The sequence below is a fragment of the Mustela nivalis genome (assembly GCF_964662115.1).
Source record: "Mustela nivalis genome assembly, chromosome: 17".
NCBI classification, from domain to species: Eukaryota; Metazoa; Chordata; class Mammalia; order Carnivora; family Mustelidae; genus Mustela; species Mustela nivalis.
Window position 1 is genome coordinate 37,953,554 of NC_139036.1, and position 20,350 is coordinate 37,973,903.

The window sequence follows — 20,350 nt, forward strand, 5'->3', positions numbered from 1 at the left end:
GGCTGTGTTTTTTCCAGCAGACAGAAGGCTACCTCAAGACACAGCCTGTCTCCCCCATCGCGCTGGGGATTATCCAAGTACCAGATCGTCTCTCTCATCGACTCCGAATCACCCTCCTCCATAGGCGCTCTTCACAGCCCTCACAGACATGGGGGTGGTGGTGGGAGATGGAAGGTAGCCCCACTCTCCGCCCTCATCTAATCCTTGGCTGGGGCTTGGCTGGGGCCCGGCTGGCTCCTGCATGATCCTGAGACCACGAAGATTTGTTTTCTGTTCTTTCCGGGAAGAGCAAGCCTCCCGTGGCCTTCCCCAGCAGCCATGAGCCAGCCCCACCAGAAGACCCGGCCAAGGGCCCAGCAGAGGCTGAGCTGCTCTGACCAGCTGCCGGACCAGCCTCAGAGAGGGGCACAGGCCTGGGGCCGGGAATCCTGCCACTCCCGGGCCAGGCAGGGCTGGGAAGCCAGGCTGCCAGGAGCCGGGGTTGGGACCTGCCCCCCTCGAGAGCCGCAAGGGAGGGGCCTGCCTCTGCGCAGGCCAAGCAGCCAGGCTCCTGCCAGGCCATCTGGAGCCAGACCCTGTGTGTGTGTGCTTGTGTGTGGGTGTGAGTGTGCGGCTCCCAGGCCATGTGGGTGGCTGGGAGCTGTGGGGTTGTGACCCGGCCCTCCTACCCAGCCTCTGGCTCCCCTGTGGTCAGTTTCACTTCTGACATCTGGTCAAGTTCACAGCTGGCGGGCTTCCTGCGTGGTCATTTTCACTTTTCTCGCCAAAACCTGGGGGCAGAGGGCCCCCATGCCTTCCCTATCCCACTTAAATTAACTTCATGGCTACACATGTGGATTTGCTCGATTTCTATGAACACTCCCCATTTTGTGCGGGTGGGGGGCAGGAGAGAAACAATAGGACAGGAACTCACCAAATTAGAAAGTATACCTGGGTCCCTCCTGCCACACACAACCCCCACTTGGCTCCAATCACATGCATTTCCAGAAAATCTCTTTGCACTGGCTTTCTTTCTTTGCTATTATAATGTTCATCATTTATGTTTTATGTGTAGGTTTTAGGAAGGCCCAAGAAATGATTACACAGGATGCAAGGGGGAGGTGACAGGGAGTCTGGGGCTCACAGCCCCCAGCTAGGTGGCGAAAAGGATTTCATCTCAGCCTAAAGGGAGGCGGAAGGGGCCCCAGAACCAAACACATGCTAAAACATACTTGCGGTACCCCAACCCCCTCCCCAGCTGCTGGGGAGGAAAATAAATACACTCAGATCCTGTCCCGCTCTCCAGGTGTGCAGGTGGGGGCCAGCAGGTGAGCTCCCTCCTCCCTCCCGTCAGATTGAGGTCACAGAAATGCCATCTACTTACAATGTTCCCACTGCCTTACAAGGAGCTGGGAAAACCCTGGGCTGGGGCTAGGGTAGCTGTCAGCACGCACACCCTGCTTGGGGTTCGGGGCTCGGTCATGCTAAATAGAGGGGCGCCACACTCATTCCAACGTCAAGCAAAACAGAACAGGCCAGGAGGGACCTCGTGAGACCTCACGGCCCCTTTCTGGCACCAAGCTAGGGAACAAACAGTCCTTCGCAGGGTCTTCTCAACGTGGGGAGGCCCTCTGCGGGCCACAGTCTCCCTCCATTCCTTCTTGCTGCGTTCCCACACTGGTCCGCTTTTCTTCTCTGCAGCGGTCGGAGCCCAGCCAAACCCAGGCTCGCAGGAAAAGGAAGGATGGGGGGGAGCATTCCTCCACGTGCAGGCCCTCGGAAGCCAGACGCCAGTTCAAGCCTCAGCCTTCCTTGGCCCGCCAAACCAGGGGCGAGGAAAGAGGGCAAGCCGAGTTCAAATCCCTTCAGTGCTTCTCTGGCAGCTGCCCTGGGCAGGATCCGGTCCCAGCCCAAGAGAAAAAACTTGGGGAGAAAAGCAGGATTGCTGTGTGTGTGTGTGTGTGTGTGTGTGTTTGTCCCAGGTTGGGGGTCCTTAGTCCCTGACCCCCAGGCCTGGCTCTAGGAGAAGACACTGCCTATGTTGGCTCCGGGTCTGTGCTGGGATGGAAGCCACCTGCACACTGGGCCACACCATGGACACCACATTGGCATGCCCAAGCGGGACTGGCAAAGGGAAGCGGCATCCTTTTCCACAAACCTCAAACCATGCTCCATCAAGTCCACCTCTGACCGTGATGGATCAGTCCACCAGGCCTTGGGCGAAGCCTCCCATCTCCACAGGGGTTGGACAGGCCTGGAGGTGGTGGAGGGCACACTGGATTTGGCTTTGAGACATTTCCCAGAGGGTTCCCTGCCCCCCACAACCCCTCCGCCGGCTCTCTAACCTCAAGAAAACCTGAAGGTTGCACCCCTTAATTCAGAGAGCGGGGGGCCAGCCCACGTCTGTCTTCCCCATTGCTGGGTGGCTTTGGGCAAGTCGCTCCCTCTCTCTGGGCCTGTCTGTCCTATACATGAAACAAGGGGGTAGGACTAGACTTGAAAACCCCCTTGCAGCTCTGACAAGCCTCTGGTCGTCTTCATCTTGGGCCAGAGAGTAGGGTGAGGGGGCTGAGGGAGGACGTAGGCCACAGTGATGGTCCCTCATTCCCCAAGTTCACAGTGTAGAGCCCATGGCTCTGGTTCCTCGGTCTCTCCCTTTGAGTCTCTGGGGCTTTGTCATCACCCCCAAGACCGCCCTTGGTGTCAGCCCCCCAGGCCTGACACCTGCTGAGGTGGGAAGGGCTGGTCCACCTCGAAGTGTGGGGGAGGGGAGCAGAAGATGCAGATGGGATGCTTAGGGGCGGGGGTGAGAGGGGCAGCAGGGGCCCTTCTGGCACCGGAAAGAGTGATCAGAAGCGACGGGGCCACACAGGAGCCGGGACAGGGCAGTGGTGGAGGGGCCTGGGCCCCACGGCCCTGCCCAGAGGAGCTCAGCTCTGACGCTGGCCTATGGGGGCGGCTGGAGCATCAGTCGTCGGAATGTGGGGGCAGGGCAGGGGCTCCGGGGGGCGGCTCACACGGGGGACGTGGCCGTGGACTCGCTACACAGGCTCTCGACAATGTCGGCTCGCTGAATGCGGCGCAGGGCCGCCAGGAGGGCGTCGAGCGTCGCGCTGTCCTGGGCGGCCCAGCTGGCAAGCAGGGCTCGGACGGGGCAGGCCTCGTGGGTGAAGGAGTCTATGTGCTCCGGCTGGTAGCCCAGCTCACCGGCCAGGTGTCGCCAGGTGTCCCCCGCAGAGCCGTTGAGCAGCTTCTCCACCTCCTCCCGCTTGGCTGGTGGCAGACTGCTGTAGAGACCTCCATCCCCCTTGAGGGCTGCCAAGAACCAGGGGGGCGTCAGAGGTAACCTGCCACACCCCTTGCTCCCTACAGCGGGCATGGGGGCCCCTGGGCTAAGACCCAAGAAAGGCTGAGGATTTCTCCTCCCTGGTGGGGGGAGGGAGGAGGAAGCCTTACCCAGGACCTGGAGGCAGAGGTCTTGGATGGGGGGCAGGGCCGCAGAGGGGTCTAGGGGTGCTGACTCGCCTCCTCTCTTGCCCATAGCGTCAGCATTACCCTTGCCATCTCACCCGGCACCCCCTCCCCCCCTCCCCCCCCAGCAACTGGGCGAGATGGCAGGGCAGAGGAGGGACAACACTCAGTCCCAGACTCCACCACAGCAAGTGTCCTGGAGCTGGGCTCTGGGCCACTAATTAGGGCCCATCATTAACTACTTGTTCCCCAGAAGTCTAGGGCAGGAGGCTAATCGCAGCCACTTTGGGGAGTAATTAGCCCTAGGGGGCACAATTAGCTTGATGAGTCTGGATGCACCGGTTTGTCCAAAGCTCTCCCCTCCCACATCTCTCCACTGGAAAGACCTCTCCTCCTCGATTGCTTACTTGCCTGCTTCTCCCATCCCACACAGAGGCCCTGTTCCCTGTGAGCCCGCCCCTCCAGCAGTCCTTCCAACAGTCTACCCTCACTCACTCCTTTCCTTCCTACCTCAGTTTCCCCCTCCCCGCAGCCTCACTGCTCACCCTGGCCTGCGGCAGTCTGCGTGTGGGGCTGCTGGTCATGCAGGCTCTGGCTGTCCACTGAGATGCCACTGTCACTGTGAAGCTTTTCTCCCTCCGGCGGGGGTGTCTGGTTCGCGGGCCGGCTGTTGGCTCCTTGCTTGTTCTGTTTGCAGCTGTTCCACCTGGAGCCAGAGGACAGGCCCAGGCTCAGGGGGCGAGGGCCCGCACAGGCCAGGGACCTCAGGGATCTGTGCTCTGATGTGTGGGGGCCGGGGCCCTAGCAGGCCCCCCCAAGCAGAGCCACTAGACCACATAAGGTCCTTTTTCCTCTCCATCTCCGCCCGCCCCTGGCCTGTACCAGAAGCACTGTGCGGGCAGACTGGGTCTCAGGGCTCGGTGCACACCGCAAGGGTTCCATGAATGTTCGCACAGTGCATGGTGCGCCCAGCGATTTCTCCGGAATTCCACTGTTCCCAGTCTACCCTGCTAAACTACTCCCACATGTGTGCGGGGATATGCACCAGGATTTCCTCTGCTATTATTAGCAATAAGAAAAAGCTGAAAATAAGTCAAACGTGCATCAAAAGAAGACTTCAAATGAATTAGGATCCATCCATACACCGAGTGAACACTTACAAACAATCAGATAATCCAAATGTCCTGGGGAAAGCTCTCCCAAGGGAGATTAAGTAGAAAGGTAAGTTGTAGAATATGGAGAGTGGGAGCCCACTGATGCTTTAAAAAAAAAAAAAAAAAAAACCTTCTCTGTGTTTATGTCTAACTGTAAAAAGTTTTATGTACATGTGTTTATAAAGGCACAGAAAATGGCTGGAAAGGATCCATTCCAAACAGATTCCAATGAGGAGAGAGGTAGGATTTGGAGAGATAAAAGAGGTCTTTTGCTTTTTGCTTTACAAGACATTGGTCTTGTTTGCATTTACCCAAACAAGCATGGATTACTTTGAAGATTTTCTTTTTAGGAATGGAAAATGCACTGGAACATTTAAAACACTTTCCAGGGGCGCCTGGGTGGCTCAGTCCATTGAGTGTCTGACCCTTGATTTTGGCTCAGGTCGTGATCTCAGGGTGGTGAGATGGCGCCCCACGTAGGCTCTGCGCTCAGCGTGGAGTCTGCTTGGGATTCTCTCTCTCCCTCTCCCTCCCCTTCTGCTCCTCCCCTAGCTCATGCTCTCTCCCTCTCTCTCTCTCAAACAAATTAAAAAATCTTTAAAAATAAATAAATAAATAAAACTCTTTCCAGAAGTTCTTGCACATCTTGAATTTCTGGATGGATTGATGGATTGATGACATCCCCAATGTGACATGGGACGGAAGAGACCCATGAGGACATAGGTCATTGGCGGGCAATGAGGTTTGAGGGATGATAGCACAGGTGGCTGGTAAAGAAAGCTCGGTGTGCAGTTGGGGGCGGGGAGTCAGGGAGGGGAGCAGCGTGGGAGCGGGGTGGTGCTGGTGCCAGACAGGACAGGAATCACCCCCCCCACCCCCGGCGAGGGGCAGCAGGTGGTGAGGATGAGCATGGTTTGGGGTTGACTCTAAAAAGTGTGTGAATTTTCAGGTCAAGATCATGGTAAAGCCCTCCTTGAGAGCAGAGGCCCAGTTGTCTGTCCCCTGCCCTTCCCCCCTCACCTCTTGAAGGCAATATAGGCCACCAGGCCCACAACCACAGCAGCCAGGATGGAGCAGTAGACAGGGATGAGGTTGTCGGCAGTGCCTCGGGTCACTACGGGCTGAGAGCTGCCCATCACTGTGGTCACCGCATCTGTCACTGTGCTGGCTATGATGTCTTGCTCTGGAGGTCCCTCGGGTTCCTCTGTGCTGGGGGCGGTGCTGTCTGAACCCTCCGAAGGCGTGGACCGGGTAATCCACCGGCCAGGGATCTCTGGGGGAAGGAGCTGCAGGAGTGAGGGCCCGCTCCCCACCCAGGCCCCTCCCCTGACCTACTGACTGGCTCCAGCCCTTCTTCCCCAGGGAGAGCAAGAGCCTGGGTCCCCTTCAGCTCTGTCCTTGACTTACTGTGTGACCCTGGACCAGACCCTTTGCCTCTCAACACCTCAAATCCCCATCTATAGCATGGGGATGCTAAGAGAGACAGTCTCTAAGCCCCCTTGCGTCTGAGGTACAGTTGGGACCCTAGGACTCTATTTTGCCTCCCCTGGTACCCGGAAGCCTGGCATGGAGGCAAACACACCCAGAAGAGAGAGTGGGTACCAGGAGGCCTCTAGCTGGCATCGCTCTGGGAAAATGTCATACTCTGCCTTGTCCCAGTTTGTCTCAACAGTCCCAGTCATCCTGGTCCTGAGGAAGGATGAGGGTACTCAGGTCTGGACAGAAAGACACCTTCCCGCAAACCACCTCCCCAAGAACTGGCACCCGGCCTCCCTTATGGTCTCTGATGCCCTAACTCTGGGCTTGGCCGGGGTAGAGGGTAACCAGCTGGCTGGCTTCCCTCCAGCTGGCCCTTAGCTAGTGGCTAGCCAGTTTCTGGTCTTGTGTGGCCCTCAAACCAAACCATGTGGTCTTGCCAGCCAGAGAAGATAGCATTGGGTAGTCCCCAGCCTCCCTGGGCGGAAGCCGACTGTTGGTGGGGCAAAGGCCTCCAAAGAAGATACTATCCACTGCCTGGGCGAGGGGGCGGCGGGGAGGACTGTGCCTTGCCACCCCCCTTGGCCCTCTCATGTCAGTGGGCACTGCCAGCCTCCCTGACAGGGAGCCTGGCACCTCCTGGCACCAGTGGGCGGGATTTTCCACTGTGCCACCCAGCCAGGGGCTGTCCCAGGGGCTGTGGCTCCAGACGGCCTGGGGGTACCCGTCTGGGCAAAGTTGCCTACCCCATCCGTTCTCACTTCCCACGCCTGGGGCAGGGACAGGCAGCAGACAGGACATGCCAATGGGGTGAAGGGGAGGCATTTCTTCCCTGGCTCCACCCCATTTGCCCACCCAAGTCGGAGTGGAAGCTGCCCCTGGTTTCTTAGGCCTTCTCGGCTCAAGACGAAGATGGTTCAAAAGCCCCCATTTTCAGCACCTTCTGAGGGGTAAGGCCCCCTGAGGTGAATCTGGAATCCATCTGGCTGGCACTAGGCAGGGGGCTGCCACCTGCTGCCCCATCTTCCCCCTCCCCCAGCTCAGCCCTGGTGGGCAGTGGTAGGGCGGGAAGTGGAGACACAGCCCTGTTGTTTGGCAGCCCAGACAGGGTGTCGGACTGGGGAGGGTCTTTTCTTGCCCTGCTAGGGGACTGGGCAAGCTGGTGGGGACTTCTGAGCCCTGAGGCTGAGAAACAACTGGCTAGGACCCCCCTCCACCCCAGCGGCCGAAGGTATGTTGGGGGGTGTTGGTAAGTCAGGCCATCACAGAGGTTCCAGAAATCTCAAAGGGGAAAGACTGGCAATGGGCATTAAAGGACAGACCAGGCTGAAGACAGGGCTGCGCAGGGCACTTTCTCCTCATCCCTCCAGTTCCCTTTGGGGCAGGGCTGAGCGGGGGGTGGGGACAGCAGGATGAGATCCAGATGGGGCCATGTCCACCAGCATTCCAACCCCCTAAGCCCTTGGCGAGTCCTGACAGCCATTTCCGGAATGGGAGCTGTCAGACTTGGGGGTGGAGAGAGGGACCAGTTACTCCTAAACCCAAATTTCACTGGGGTGAGAGGGGGAGGAAGAGACCCCAAGGCTGAGTGAGTCACCATGTTGACACCTGAAATGTATACACAAGAAAGTACAATGTACTGGAAGTGGGGGGGGGGCAACCAAACCACCATCCAGTTCCATTTCCTGAAGATTCCCTCCGCTCCAGCTGACATTTAACCCTTCAGAGGCTAGAGCAGAGAACAGAAGAGGAGCAGGGATAAACACAGCCGTCGGGGGTACCCTCTTCCTTCAGGATGGCTGGGGGACTAGGGTGGTGCCTGAGAGGAACCTGTGAACACGTCCAAAGGCGGGACCCTCCCCTCCCCAGCCACCACCTTTCTTTGCTCTAACCGCGCCCCTGACTAAGTCCCCCTGCTGGCTGGTCTAGACTTGCCCGTGAACAGTGCTGCCCGCCCGCCAGCTGCTGGATCTCCCTCCCAGCTCTGCCCTGTGCCTGACGCCACTTGCCTGTCTCCTGGCTGAGGGCGATCACCACCAGAACCACTCCGTTCTGGGGCCCATTCCCCCGACCCTTCCCAACCCCCATGCAGGAAGCTTCTCACACACACACACACACACACACACACACACACACACACACCTGGCCTCAGCCCAGTTTAACCACCCTCCCCAGCTTGAGCTCCCGGAACCAGGGATGGCGGGATGCAGAAGGCAGCCACACTCCCCACGGCAGGGAATCTGTCTCCTCCATCTGACTGGGGATGGACTGAAGGCAGAGGCTGTGCTGCCTCCCCCAGAATGGGGGACCTCCTGGGACCTAAATGCTGGGATGTCTACCTCATCAGACTGGGGCAAGGGCTATCTTTTTCCAACAAACTTGGGGCTCCCTGAAGGAGGTACTGGTTGCTTAGAGTGAAGGCACCCTGAGGGAAAGGTCCCCAAGGGAAGTAGCTAATGAGGTGCCCAGGCATGAGGGATGGACAGAAAATAAAGGCATTGTCCCAGGAACTAGGTGCACTCCTTGGGACCCGATGCCCGACTAAGGTGAGCACACCAGTTCCTACCCCCCACCCTGGGGCTGACAGCCCTCCATGTGTGCCCATCTCCTCCTTGGGCTCCTGAACCCTGGGTCTCCTGCTGCCCTTCTTCCTCTGCGCCCACCACCTCCTTAGCATTCCCTGAGTCCAACACCATCCTTGGCTGAAGGGTAACAACCACTGTAGACCCCGCCCCCAGACAACACCACTTAAAGTGGGCCAGTCACCTTCCCTAATCCACGACTGGGACACCGCTGAAAACTGGATGACCAATGAGGAAACTGAAGTCCAGAGACAAGAGTGACCTCCCCACCATCACTCAGCTAGTGACAGAGCAGATTCCATCCCAGGTGCCAGAGCCATAAACCACTGTGGACCCACACCATGCCTCCCAGCCAATGGGTCCCAACTCTTGAGAGTCCTCAAGGCCCTTTTCCCAGCCCAGAGAGCCTGCTCAAGGGTCAGACATGTCCTGCACTGTGCTGGGCCACAGTGGCCACCTCCAAGTTGCGTATCTGCCGCTCATCCAACCCCGGGAGGGCAGCCACCGGCGAATAAAGCCCTAGAAACTGAGTTGGAGTGGAGTAGCTGCGGCCTGGGAGGAGGCTGGAGGCATTCCCAACACGCAGCCCACGGAAGGACGCGGTGAAAGGAGGTCCCTTGGGCCTGGGCTTCCAAGGAGGGCGGCGGCCTCCCCCACCCGCCCCGGCCTGGCCCTCCCCGACCCCCAGGGGGCGCCCTCGGCCCGGCGCGCTCACCCTCGCACTCGGCGTCCGCCCAGCGCGTGCACTCGCGCAGCTGGCGCTCGGTGTCCTCGCACACGGTGCAGGGCAGGCACGGGTCCACGTGGTTGGCCTCGTCGGAATATGTGCCGTCAGGGCACTCCTCGCACACGGTGTTCTGCCGGTCCTGGCACGAGAACACGAGGCCCGAGCCCGCCTCACACACGCGGCATGCCTCACAGCGGCCCGTAGTCTCGTCCTGGTAGTAGCCGTAGGCACAGCGACACACGGCGTCGTCCGCCTCCACGCACGGCGCCGACATGCTCTGCAGCCCCACGCACTCGGTGCACGGCTTGCACGGCTCGGTGGCGCTCACCACGTCCGAGAAGGTCACGCCTGTGGGCAGATGGACGCGCGGGACAGCCAGGGGCCCGGAAGGTCGCCGCCCGCTGCCTGGGCACCAGGGATGCAGGGGCCGCTCCCCGAACCTTCGGGATCCACCCCCCTCCCCACATCTGTGAGATCTAAAGGCGGCCCAGGGGGAAGGAGGAGCAAGGGGGGGGGGGGTGAGGGGGGGGGTGGCCAGGAGCCCTGGGTGCGGGAGGCCTGGAGAGTGAGGCTTCGTGGGTAAACCCAGCTGGAGCCCGGTACATTTCTTGGCAAATACTCTTCGAGAGTTCCCAGCCCTGGACCCTTGTTCCCAGCGTGATTAAGGAATAATCTGAGCGTGGTTCCCACCCAGCCCTCCCCGGGGGCCGGAACTGGGCTGTCAACCCAACCCAGGCACAGGCGGGCCTTCACAAGGGAGCCTCCCGCCTCCGCTGCCCTTCTAGTCCTCTTTGCGCAGGTGGGGGCTCAGGTGTGGCCCGACCAGGGTTAGACCGCAGAATTTCCCACCCATGGCGCTACCCCACGCTGCTTAAGAGCTTGGCTCCAGACAACGAATCAGCAGGAGGGATTGGAGCTGAGAAAGCAAGAAGGACTTGCCTGTATAGTCCTCTGCCCTTCCCAGTGGCACAAAGAGGAGCTTTCCAAGCTCACCCTTGACTCATGCTCTCTTAATGGCTATGATGTCTGATAGAACAAAGGGAGGAACGCCAGGGGTCCTCTCCTCCAAGTGCAAGGAAGGGGAAGGCAAAGAGCCAAATCCTCTTCATCCCTACCTGCCCAGGTGCAGAACTCTGTGCCAGTCGGAATGCAGAAGGATGTACCCTTGCTCCAGGGGCAGAAAGAGCAGGATTTAGGAACCGGGAGCCAGGAAAGGAGGGTGTATTCAGTGTGTGGAAGTAGAAGTAAAGACTAGGATCCCACTAAAGGAAAATGAAAGCCTGCCCTGGGTTCTGATCTCAGACTTCTCTAAAGGAACCGAGACACCAGGAGCACGGAGCCCTTATCTTCAGGGTAGGAGTGGAGAAGCGGATGCAAAAGAAAAGCAGAGAGAAATGAAAAGGAAAGCCGCTGAGGGGGAAGAGAAGACAAGACAAGGACAGGCCTGGAAGGAGACCAGTTTTAAGCCAGTCTTGGCAGAGGACGAACCCCTGGGTCTCTCTTCCCAGGGATGGAGCTCACTAAAACCTGCCTCCGCCACTTATTAGCTGTGACTCTGGGTGTTTTCCTTCACCTCTTTTGAGTTTTTTCTTTCTCTGTAAAACAGAGAGTAGTATCTCCACTCACAGGGTTGGGGTGGGGAATAAATGAAATTCTACCATAAAGCACTATACACACCACAGGGATCCTGCAAAGGTTGGGCCCCCCGGAGTGGACAATGGCAAGTCTAATGAACTTGGGTCCCAGGGAGAGGGTCTGCAGAAAGGACTTCCAAATGCAGGATGTCCAGCTTATACAAACAGGAGGATTCTATCTGGTTGACATGTGGCAGGGGGTGGGTTTAGTCACACTGGAGGGGGAGAGAATTGGGGAGGGGGACTGCCCATGGGAAAGCACAGAAAATTAGTAGGAAACTCCTGGGAGACAGTTTTAGGGGGGGTGGGGGAAATGTGGTATTTTTTGGCAGAGAATGAAGGCAGGAGCTTAATGGGTTTCCTTGTGGAAACGTTTTGAGGATAGGGGGAAATGTCCGCTGGGGTCTCCAACGCCATAAAGTGAGCTTATAAAGGCAGCCTGTTAACACAGCTGGAGGGGGGAGGGGAACAGGGGGAACAAATGGGAGGGAGGACTCCCGCCACCACCTCCTCGCTGGTCTCCAGCTCCTGTCCCTCGTTCCCCGGAGATGCCCGAGCCTCCCTCTTTGGGGCTTCTCTACCCCACCTCTTGCTTTGACAGAAGGGAGTGGGTTCCCATCCTGGGAGACTTAGGGTCCAGGGCAGAGAGGACCTGGGCAGGAGTCTAGGAAATGAGAGAGGAGGTTTTGGTGTAGCCTACGGTTGGCCAGCCCTGTCCTGGGATGGAAACTCTGGGAGGTCAGGACAGGTGGAAAGGTGGCAAAGGCACGACAGAATGTCTAGTCTCTCCATCTAGGCCCAGGCCCTTCTCTGCCATGGGATGGACTTACAGGACCCACCACAAGCACAGAGAAAGGAAAACTGTGTGACTGGGAACACCAAGGAGTTGGGGTTGCCAGATAGACAAGGCTGTGTGTGTTTGTGGGGTGTGGTAGAGAGGAATCCAGATGTCAGACTAGGCAGATGAGTTTAGCATTCTTAGTTCCTAGGGTGGGACCTGGAGGTCCACACCTGGGTGGCTCAGTTGGTTAAATGTCTGACTCTTGATGTGGGCTGGGGTCATGATCTTGGGGTTGTGGGATCGAGCCCCATATGGGGCTCCACGCTCAGTGGGGAGTCTGCTTAGGATTCTCTTTCTCTCCCTCTACCCCTCCCCACCCCGCCGTGTTCTCTCTCTCTCTCTTTCAAATAAACAAATAAATCTATTTTTTAAATAAAAAAAGAGTTCCCAGTTCCTATACCCTTGCTCCTATCACGATTAAAGAAGAATCTGGTATGGTTCCCACTGGCCCAGGTGTGCAATGCGTGCCACCTAGAAGGCATGGTGTGACTAGGCAGGGAGAGGAGGTTTCTGGGCAGGAAAGGAGCACTGAGCCGGTGGCCTGAAGGCAGCAGCTGAGGCTGGGGGCATCCAGCAGGGACAGAGAGGCCTGGACCAAAAGCACACAGAATTCAGCCCCCAGACCTGCCATCCTTCTGAATCCTTTAGCAGCAGCCCCAGAAAATGCGGTTCTCTCCCCTTCCTGAGGAGATCCCAGGTAGGACGGGACACAGCAGCCCTCTCCCCTCTCCCGTCTAACACCACCCCACAGTGAGGACAGTCCCTGCTCCCGCTACCTCTAGAAAGCTCTGCTTCCTTGGTCAGAGCTGGGGGGACAGATAGCCACATGCTCCCAGGATCCCCCAAGGTCAGTTTCCAGGGCAGCCAGGACTTGATCCTCCTCCCCTCCCCCCAAACACACTGAGGGTAAGTGGCAGCCATTGATTTTACAGCGCAGATGGTATTTTTAGCTGGTCTCAGCCTCAACTACTCCTCCCACCTGGCCGCATTCCCCTACCAGGACTCTCCACCTGGGGGCTGGGAAGGGGCACCCCTGGGGATCCCTCCTTGTGAGGTCCTCCTCCTCCCTCCGCAGACTTCCTCAGCCATTCTCAGTTTCCCTTCTCGCCTCCTATACTGGGCTGGACCCATTCTGGTGCCCACACAGAGGTGGGGAGGAGACTCTGCCAGGAGGCAGAGCCCTTGTCAGGCTTCTAGTGGGCATGTGTCTGCCAGGCCTGGTGCCCTCCCTACCCCCCCCAGCCCCTCCCCCCACCCCACCCCCACCGTCCCGACCCCGTACTCACTATCCAGGCAGGGCTCACACACAGTCTGGTTGGCTCCGCAAGGCTGGGCCACCCCCTCACCCAGGTTGCAGGCTTTGCAGCACTCCCCACTGTGGGTGTACAGGCCGGTGAGACATGCCTCCTTGGCACCTCCAAGGGACACCTGGGCGGGGGGATAGATGGGAAGGTCAGACCCGGGAGAGAAGCAAGAGGGGGTGTCTTCCCAGAGATCAAACACCCCCTCCTAAAGTCTTCTATTGGAACCACCTGGGCCCGGATGAGCTCACCACGGAGGCATCAGGCACATCAAAGCTGGGGCCGGGGGAAGAGAGGCAGTCGGGGACAGGGTGCCCCTGCAGGCTGCGGGGGGTGTGAGGTCAGAGCCCCGACACTCACGTTCTACAGAGTTCATCTTGGGGTGATGGCAACTTCTGGAATCCTGAGGACACACCACATGGGGAAGGCAGCCTGGGACCCAGCAGTGGGCCATTGGCCAGCATGGGGCTCCCCACCAAGGGGGCCCCTGGCAGCTAAACTCTGGCCAAAATGCCTCTTCCCTGGAGGGACAGCTGCAGGGCTCTGTCTAAGCAGAGGGAAGCCTTGTTCTAGCAAAGGCTAGCAGGGCCCTCCTCTGTGTCCTTAATTCTACCGTTTCACATGTTAGTCAGTGAGTGGTGTCTGTACCCAAGAGCAGAAGACAGAAGGCTGGGGTCATGGGTTCGAATCCAGATGCTTCCCTGGTGTCCTGGCCTGTTCTGCTTTCCCTTTCTGAGTCTTCCCTTCTCACCCACAGAGACAGAGTCCACTTGGGGCCAATTGGCCAGAGTCTGGCACCAAGCAAGGAAAAAGGGGCGCCTGCTGGCTTCTCTCACCACCCAGCAGCCCAGTTCTACCAGAGTCTGATTTCCAGCCACCAGCCCTCTCCTCTCCCTGCCCCCATGCAGCCGGTGGGAACAGCGCTGGAACAGCGCTGGGAAAGGGGAGTCAGATTCCTGCCACCGAGGCATCTTTGCTCTTTGCTCATGGATGGAACGATTTAGCGCCAGATTCCCTTGGGGGGAGGGGGTGGAGAGTGCTGGCCGCTTGCTTTATGTTTCTAGTCCTTAAAAAAATTCTTCACGTCTAATAAAACTCCAAAGCCTGTTTCCCTGGCCTCAGACCATGCAGCTCCCATTTGGTGCCAGGAGGAAGCATGGGCTCTGGGGTCATGGGACTAGAGCAGAGTGTTAAAGGTCCTTTTGGACATTCCTTGCTTCCATGTTGGCAAGCTCATAGCCAAAAATACTCTTTTTTCCCTCCAGTCCTTTAAAACATTCTGAGGTCTAACCAGGGTTCAGTAAAAGGAGGGGGCTGGACAGGTGGGATCTGTGTAGGAGGCAGCTGGTGGTCTCAGGAGACCAGCAGGGAGGGTGAGGGCAGCACAGGATGGGGGTCCTGGGGTATTTGCCACCGTCTTCTCCCAGGTGGTAGGAACACGGGTCTGGGAACATCTGCAGACCAGAAACCAGGAGGGGTGGGGGCGGGGGTGTCCCAGATGTAGGCTTTCCCCCAGGAGGGACAGAGAGACTCGGGAAGGGTCTGCTTGGATTTCTTTTCATCCTTGAAGGCTCATACTTAAATGTCACTTCAAGGAAGTGATCTTGTAGTCCCACACCTCCCACAGGAGGCAGAGCAGCCCTGTGACATGTTTTCCCAGTTTACTGTGAGGCACATGCTGCAATGTCCCCCACTGGACGGTCAGCCCCTGGGCGGGGCAGGACCGCAGTTGCCCCAGCACCTGGTACCCAACCTGAATATTTACTGGATTTCAGAATGTGCAAATACAATAACGACCTCAATTACCTAGAACTCCTGGCCGGGAAATGTAGGATGGGCGTGACTTTCAGGATAGCTGAATTTCCCAAGAATTGAGGATTTGCTGCTTTGATCACCTAATGTTTTTCATGTTATCCATGATGCTGCACCCTTCTCATTCCGGAATATATGTTCACGGTTTCCGCATGACTCAGGGGGGACTCAGTGATGATTCTGGGCGATAGTGCCGTGAAGGCCTCATGCTCTTTACCCCAAATCACCACCGCACTTTTGTCTCAGCCTTTTTTTTTCTTTCTTTTCTTTCTTTCTTTTTTTTTTTTTTTTTTTTTAGTGTTTCTCTCTCCCTTCCTTCCTGTCAAGATATCAGTTGTCAGTTTTTGCCGACACCAGAGTGTGACCTGAGCAGCCCCTCCCCTACCATTCTAACTCATTAGGTCAAACTGGATGTAGAAATCGTGTTAACTAGCCTGGGCAGGAAGGTGTTCATCGGGAGTGTAGGTGGGATCTGAGCCGGCACAGGGTGGGAGGGGAAGGGGGTATTCTCGGAGTAAAAGGTGTGAGCTGTTCTGCCTTCCTCCTTGGTGGTCCCCTGTGGCTCTGACTCATGGATCAGAGCTGGGTGACCTGGGACACGCTGAAATCTCTCTGTGCCTCAGTTTCTCTATCTTTAGATAATGGTGACAGTACCTGCCTCTTCAGATGCTGTAGACACCAAATGAAGGTGTTCACACACTTCAGGAGCCCTCTGTTTTCTTTCCCAAGGTCTTTCTTGCCTCGTTTGTGGCTGCTGGCTGGGTTCCCATTGGTTGAGCTCAGCAGAGAGCTGAGCAGTGGAGAGCTGAGGGGGTCTGTCCGTGGCACTCCAGCGGCCTCTGCCTGCCCCTCTCCTTTGATGCCTGCTCTCCCGGCGACAGCCCTCCATCCTCGCTCTTCTCCCAAGTCCTCGATTTGGACTCCAGGCCCCATAATTAGTCACCATGTGTTTCCTGTGCTTGTTCTATGTGTCCTATTTCAAAACACCCCAGACCTGCTACCTAACAGTCTGTGACTTTGGGGCAGTTCCCAGTCTCTCTAAGCCTGTATTCTCCCATACAAAACGTTGGTCGGTAATATTTACTGCTCAGGGTTGTCATGAAATTTACATGAAAAAATTTATGCAAGTCTGTCCAGTGTACAGGAGGAGTTCCATAAATGTTAGCTATCAGATAAGTAAGTGTCTTGTTGTGGGCTGGGCTGCTGAGCCTGGCCGGGAGGCAGAGGAAGCGGGGAGCTGTAGTCAGGCCCAAAGAGAGGAAACTGCCTAAGAGGAGGGGCAGGATAGACATGAAGAAAGACCCACCAGGAAGAGTCTGAAGAGGGCAGGGGGACCAAAGGAGAATGGGAATTGCTCTCCTCAGTTAATTGATTAATAACCATTTATTAGTTAACAACTATGTGCTCAACATTGAGCTAAGTGTTTCCAATGAGACATGGTCCCCGACTCCCCACCCCTGCCCAGGGAAATCACAGTCCCATGAGGGAGAGGAGAGATCACTCCATACAGCTACTCCAGAAGCCAAGATGCTGAGAGAGAAGGACTTGAGAGACTGCCTTCACCTCCTGTCTGACAGCTGGGGAAACTGAGGCTGACGGGGGCAATTCTGCTAAGTGGCTTCATGCCACGCCCTCTACCTGGCTGGGAAGCAAGGAGGGATGACACGGATTTAGGCTTATTGCTCCAAAGCGATCAGCTGACCCCTGTGCCTGAAATCTACATTTATTACATTTACTCATTTCCAATTTGATGGAATGATTTCATCCCATTTTTGAGAATATTTGCAATCCTCTTGCCAGTTCAAGGCTTCCAAAAAACGAAGGTGGAATCACCCTTAGAATTGTTGACTTTTAAAAACCTTAAATTTTTTTTCAAATTGGACAAAATAGAAAACACACCAAAATGGTTGAAAGAATTTGAAACTCTATGAATGCTTCCGTGTGACGAGCCCTAACCATTCACAACAGTTTCAGCAAAGGGGTTCCTTAGGTGAATGGAGCCATTAGCCACCACCATGGGGAAGGAGAGTGTTCAAATATGTGGAGGGTCTTTTGAGGTCAATGCAAACGCGGGGAGGCGCTGGCACATGCGCTTTATTCCCTTAGATAGCAGTTGAATTTGGGGTAAGAGACAAGCTAATTAACTGAGGATGAGGCTGTCTGTCGGAAGAGTTTGAGAGGGGCCTGGGGACTATGGGTGGGGGGAAGGGGCGCCAAATGAGTGGCGCCAAGGACATGAGACACAGATCTAATATTTAGGGCTAGTGATGGTTAAGGTCCTCCTGTCCCGTGATCTAGAAGGCTGGGGCGGGGAGGGCGGTGGGGGATGGGGGTGGGAGGGAGACCTTGTCCACGGAGGACAGAATAAACCCCAAGATGATCATTCTGTGTTCCAAGGGCGCCACCACGCACGGACGCGGGAAGCCTGCTTTCATGCCCCGGTAGTCTGAGAGGTTCAACTCCCTCAACTGTAAAATAGGAATAACTAGATTTACTCTGCAGGGATCTTACACGGATTAAATGACAAGAGACATTACCCAGGGCAGTGCGTGGCACATAGTAGGCGCTCAGCCAATTTTATTATTACCACCTCCCTGCCCCGCACCCCCCCCCCCCGGGAAGAATCTAGGCGCGTGAATGGGCCTGGGCTGGTACGGGGGGGGGGGAAGACCCCAATTTCCATCCCGGAGCCGCACCCCCCCACTCCCCGCGCCTGGCCGCTCCTGTCCGCCCATTTGCTGCCCTCGTTGCATCCCTATTAGGCGCATTAGCCAGCCGGGCGGCTCCGGTTACAGACGTCTGAATGACAAAGTGCCTCCATTACCGGCGCGGCCCGCCAGCCGAGCCGCCGGGACGCACTCCGGTTTCAGCACTCCATCGCCGCGGCGCAGGAAGAAACTCGGACCGCCGCGGTGCGCACAGCCAGCCCGCAGACAGCAGCCCGGCGAGGCGCAGGCAAGCGCCGCGGGGGCTGCGGGGAGCCCGCTCTCTGTGGGGTCCACCTTCCCGAGCCCCCAGGCCCTCCGCGCCCAGCTCCCCTCTTCCCTCGCCTCTTCTCTATTGGTGGGGGCACTCTTCCCGGCAGCCGGCCGCAGCCCACGCCCTCGCCGCTCCGGGGGCCGAACTGCTGGCCGCCCCAGTCCCACCTCCCCAGTCAAGAAGCATCTCTAACCCGTTGCGTTAGTCAGCAAACCGGCCCGCAGTCCCTCCCAAATCTCCAGAGAAGCCACAGGTACTGACAGCTCCAGGGAGCTGAGCTTCGGGGATGGGGCCAGCGTCCAGAGAGGGTCTCTGCCCACCCCAGCCCCCACGGTTCCACCGCCAGCCGAGAGGCCGGGTGAAAGGCGCCGGGTGCCCCCCTACGGGGAATGGGCTGCATGGGGGAGTATGGGGAGTGCCGCGCTGGGAACAGGCACGGCACAGCCTGGCTAGCACTCTGGTTTAACTTGCTTTGAGATCTTGGCCAAGTCGTTTAAACTTTCAGAGCCTCAGTCTTCCTCCCTGCAAAATGGGGGTTAGGGGTGCAACGCTCAGGAAAAAAATGAAGACAGCAGGGAGAGTGAGGACTCCTATTGCCAAACTCTGTGGCACTCCGTTCCTGGGCCCACACAGGTCACACCTCCTGACTATCTTGGGACTACGGGATGGACTTAGATGCTTAAGAGGATCCGCAGTCCCCTGCGGAGGCGGAATCCGCGGCGTCTGAGCGCCTCCGTTAGGTTCCGTGCCCAGCGTCTTCCACCAAAAGCTGGGGGAGGGGAGGGTTGGGGCGCGTGCGGAATCCCGACCCGCCTGGGCGCTGGACCCGTGAGAACTGCGGGCGCCGAGCTCGGGCGGCTTAACTTAATGGGGGGTCCGAGTGGGGGCGCGGCGCGCAGCCCCAGGCTCGCCCGCAGCTGCAGATGGCACAGCCCTCGCCTCTCAGCGCCCCCTGCGGGCCGCCTCGGCAGCCGCGACCCCCGGCTGCGCGCCGCCGGACCTTCCCCGCCTCTCGAGTCCCGGCGCTCTGCACCCTGAGACTTGGCTGCGGCCAGACCGGGTGGCACAATGCCCGCTCCATCCCTTCCGGTCCCCCGCGCGGCTTCAAACCTCCAGAATGAGCGCGTCGGCGGACCCCGTCGGGCGCAGGAGAAGCAAGGAGAGGGTTCGTCCCGGCGAAGTGGGCGCTCCCTTCCCAGCCTCGGATCCCCAGCCGCAGTTCCCAGACTGGGCGAGGCCGCAAGAAAGAGCGCGCGACAGGCGCGGGAAACGTCCGTCCCTCTGCTCTGCCTGCTCGTCCCACTGTCCCTTGGCGGGCAGGCGTGGCCCCGGCCACTTTGGGGTCTGCTCTCCCTTCTCTGCCCTCTTGCATTTTACTGGCATCTCTCTCCCTCGCTGTCGTCCTTTTTCTCCTCTCCCTAACCCATTTCTCTCTCTTCGGGCGACCCCCGCCCCCCCGAAGCTCACCCTCCCACACCCCTCCCCCCCCCCCATTGTCTGGCTGGCCCTCATTGTCCGATGCCCGGTCCCCTCTGCCTCCAGGCCCTCCGACCTCCCCCATTGTTCTATCTCCTCGTCTCTGGTTCCCCGCCCCTGCTCCTCTCGCCCCTCAGATCTCTAATCCCGGTCCCATTCCTCTTCCTTTAGCCTGGGTTCCGTCCCACGACCCTCCAGAGATCAAGATGCTCAGGAAGAAAGTCGCCTCGAGGTCTCAGCATCCAAACGCCCTCTTCAGAACCCAGACATCTGAGAGACCCCTCTCAGCTCCTCCACACGCACCCTCCGCCGTACCTGAAGACGCGCATCCGTGCGCCCCTCTCTCCCGCATCTCCACCCTTGGCCTCAGGGTCGCCCCTGCGCTCTGAGAACCCTAGACGCTTCTCCGTGGATCCTGGCTGCGGACTCCTCTCCCGCCTTCCATCCCCAGCATCTGGGATCCCAAAGCTCCCTTCTGTTTTCCCTAGGGAAACCTGAACCCACTGGGGTTCCAGTCCTGGGAGAGGGCGCGGGTTGCCCTCCAGCTAACACTCACCCCCAGGAGCAGCAGCAGCAGCAGCAGCAGCAGGCGCGGCCCGTCCATGGCGCTGCCGGAGGCACCTGCCCCCATCGCCCGCCTCCCGCGGCAGCGCTCGGCTTCCAGTTGAGTCCGGTCCGCGGACGGATAGGGCTGCGCTGCGCTGCGCTCCAGCGCCCGCCCCCCAGAGCTGGCTGAGGCTCCTCTCACTCTGGCTGCGGGCGGGAGGGGCTGCGAGAAGCCAGTGCGGCGGCCCCGCCTCCTCCCCGCCCAGCCCGCCCACCCCCGGAACCGCGCCCGCCCGCCGGGTTGCTTCGGGGAGGGGACAGGAGGGGAGGGGAGGGGAGGGGAGGACAGAGGAGGGGAAGGGAGAAGGACTT

At 58.3% G+C, this 20,350-nt stretch overlaps 1 protein-coding gene across 3 annotated transcripts; it reads right to left on the bottom strand.

Moving 5' to 3' along the window:
- Positions 1-1,006: 1,006 nt before the first annotated feature.
- NGFR (nerve growth factor receptor) lies at positions 1,007-20,198 on the bottom strand. 3 transcript variants are annotated; one of them, XM_082708442.1, is made up of 6 exons: positions 19,989-20,198; positions 13,151-13,292; positions 9,378-9,737; positions 5,625-5,877; positions 3,996-4,156; positions 1,007-3,294 (listed from the first exon to the last, which is right to left on the bottom strand). In XM_082708442.1, exons 1-6 carry the CDS (start codon positions 20,061-20,063, stop codon positions 2,993-2,995), a joined length of 1,293 nt encoding a protein of 430 aa, XP_082564568.1. In that variant the 5' UTR covers positions 20,064-20,198; the 3' UTR covers positions 1,007-2,992. The 3 variants fall into 3 exon arrangements, with proteins under 3 accessions (XP_082564568.1, XP_082564567.1, XP_082564569.1); XM_082708441.1 differs by lacking the exon at positions 19,989-20,198 and adding an exon at positions 19,067-19,353; XM_082708443.1 differs by lacking the exons at positions 5,625-5,877; positions 19,989-20,198 and adding an exon at positions 19,067-19,353 and having other exon boundaries at positions 3,019-3,294.
- Between the last annotated feature and the right edge of the window lie 152 nt (positions 20,199-20,350).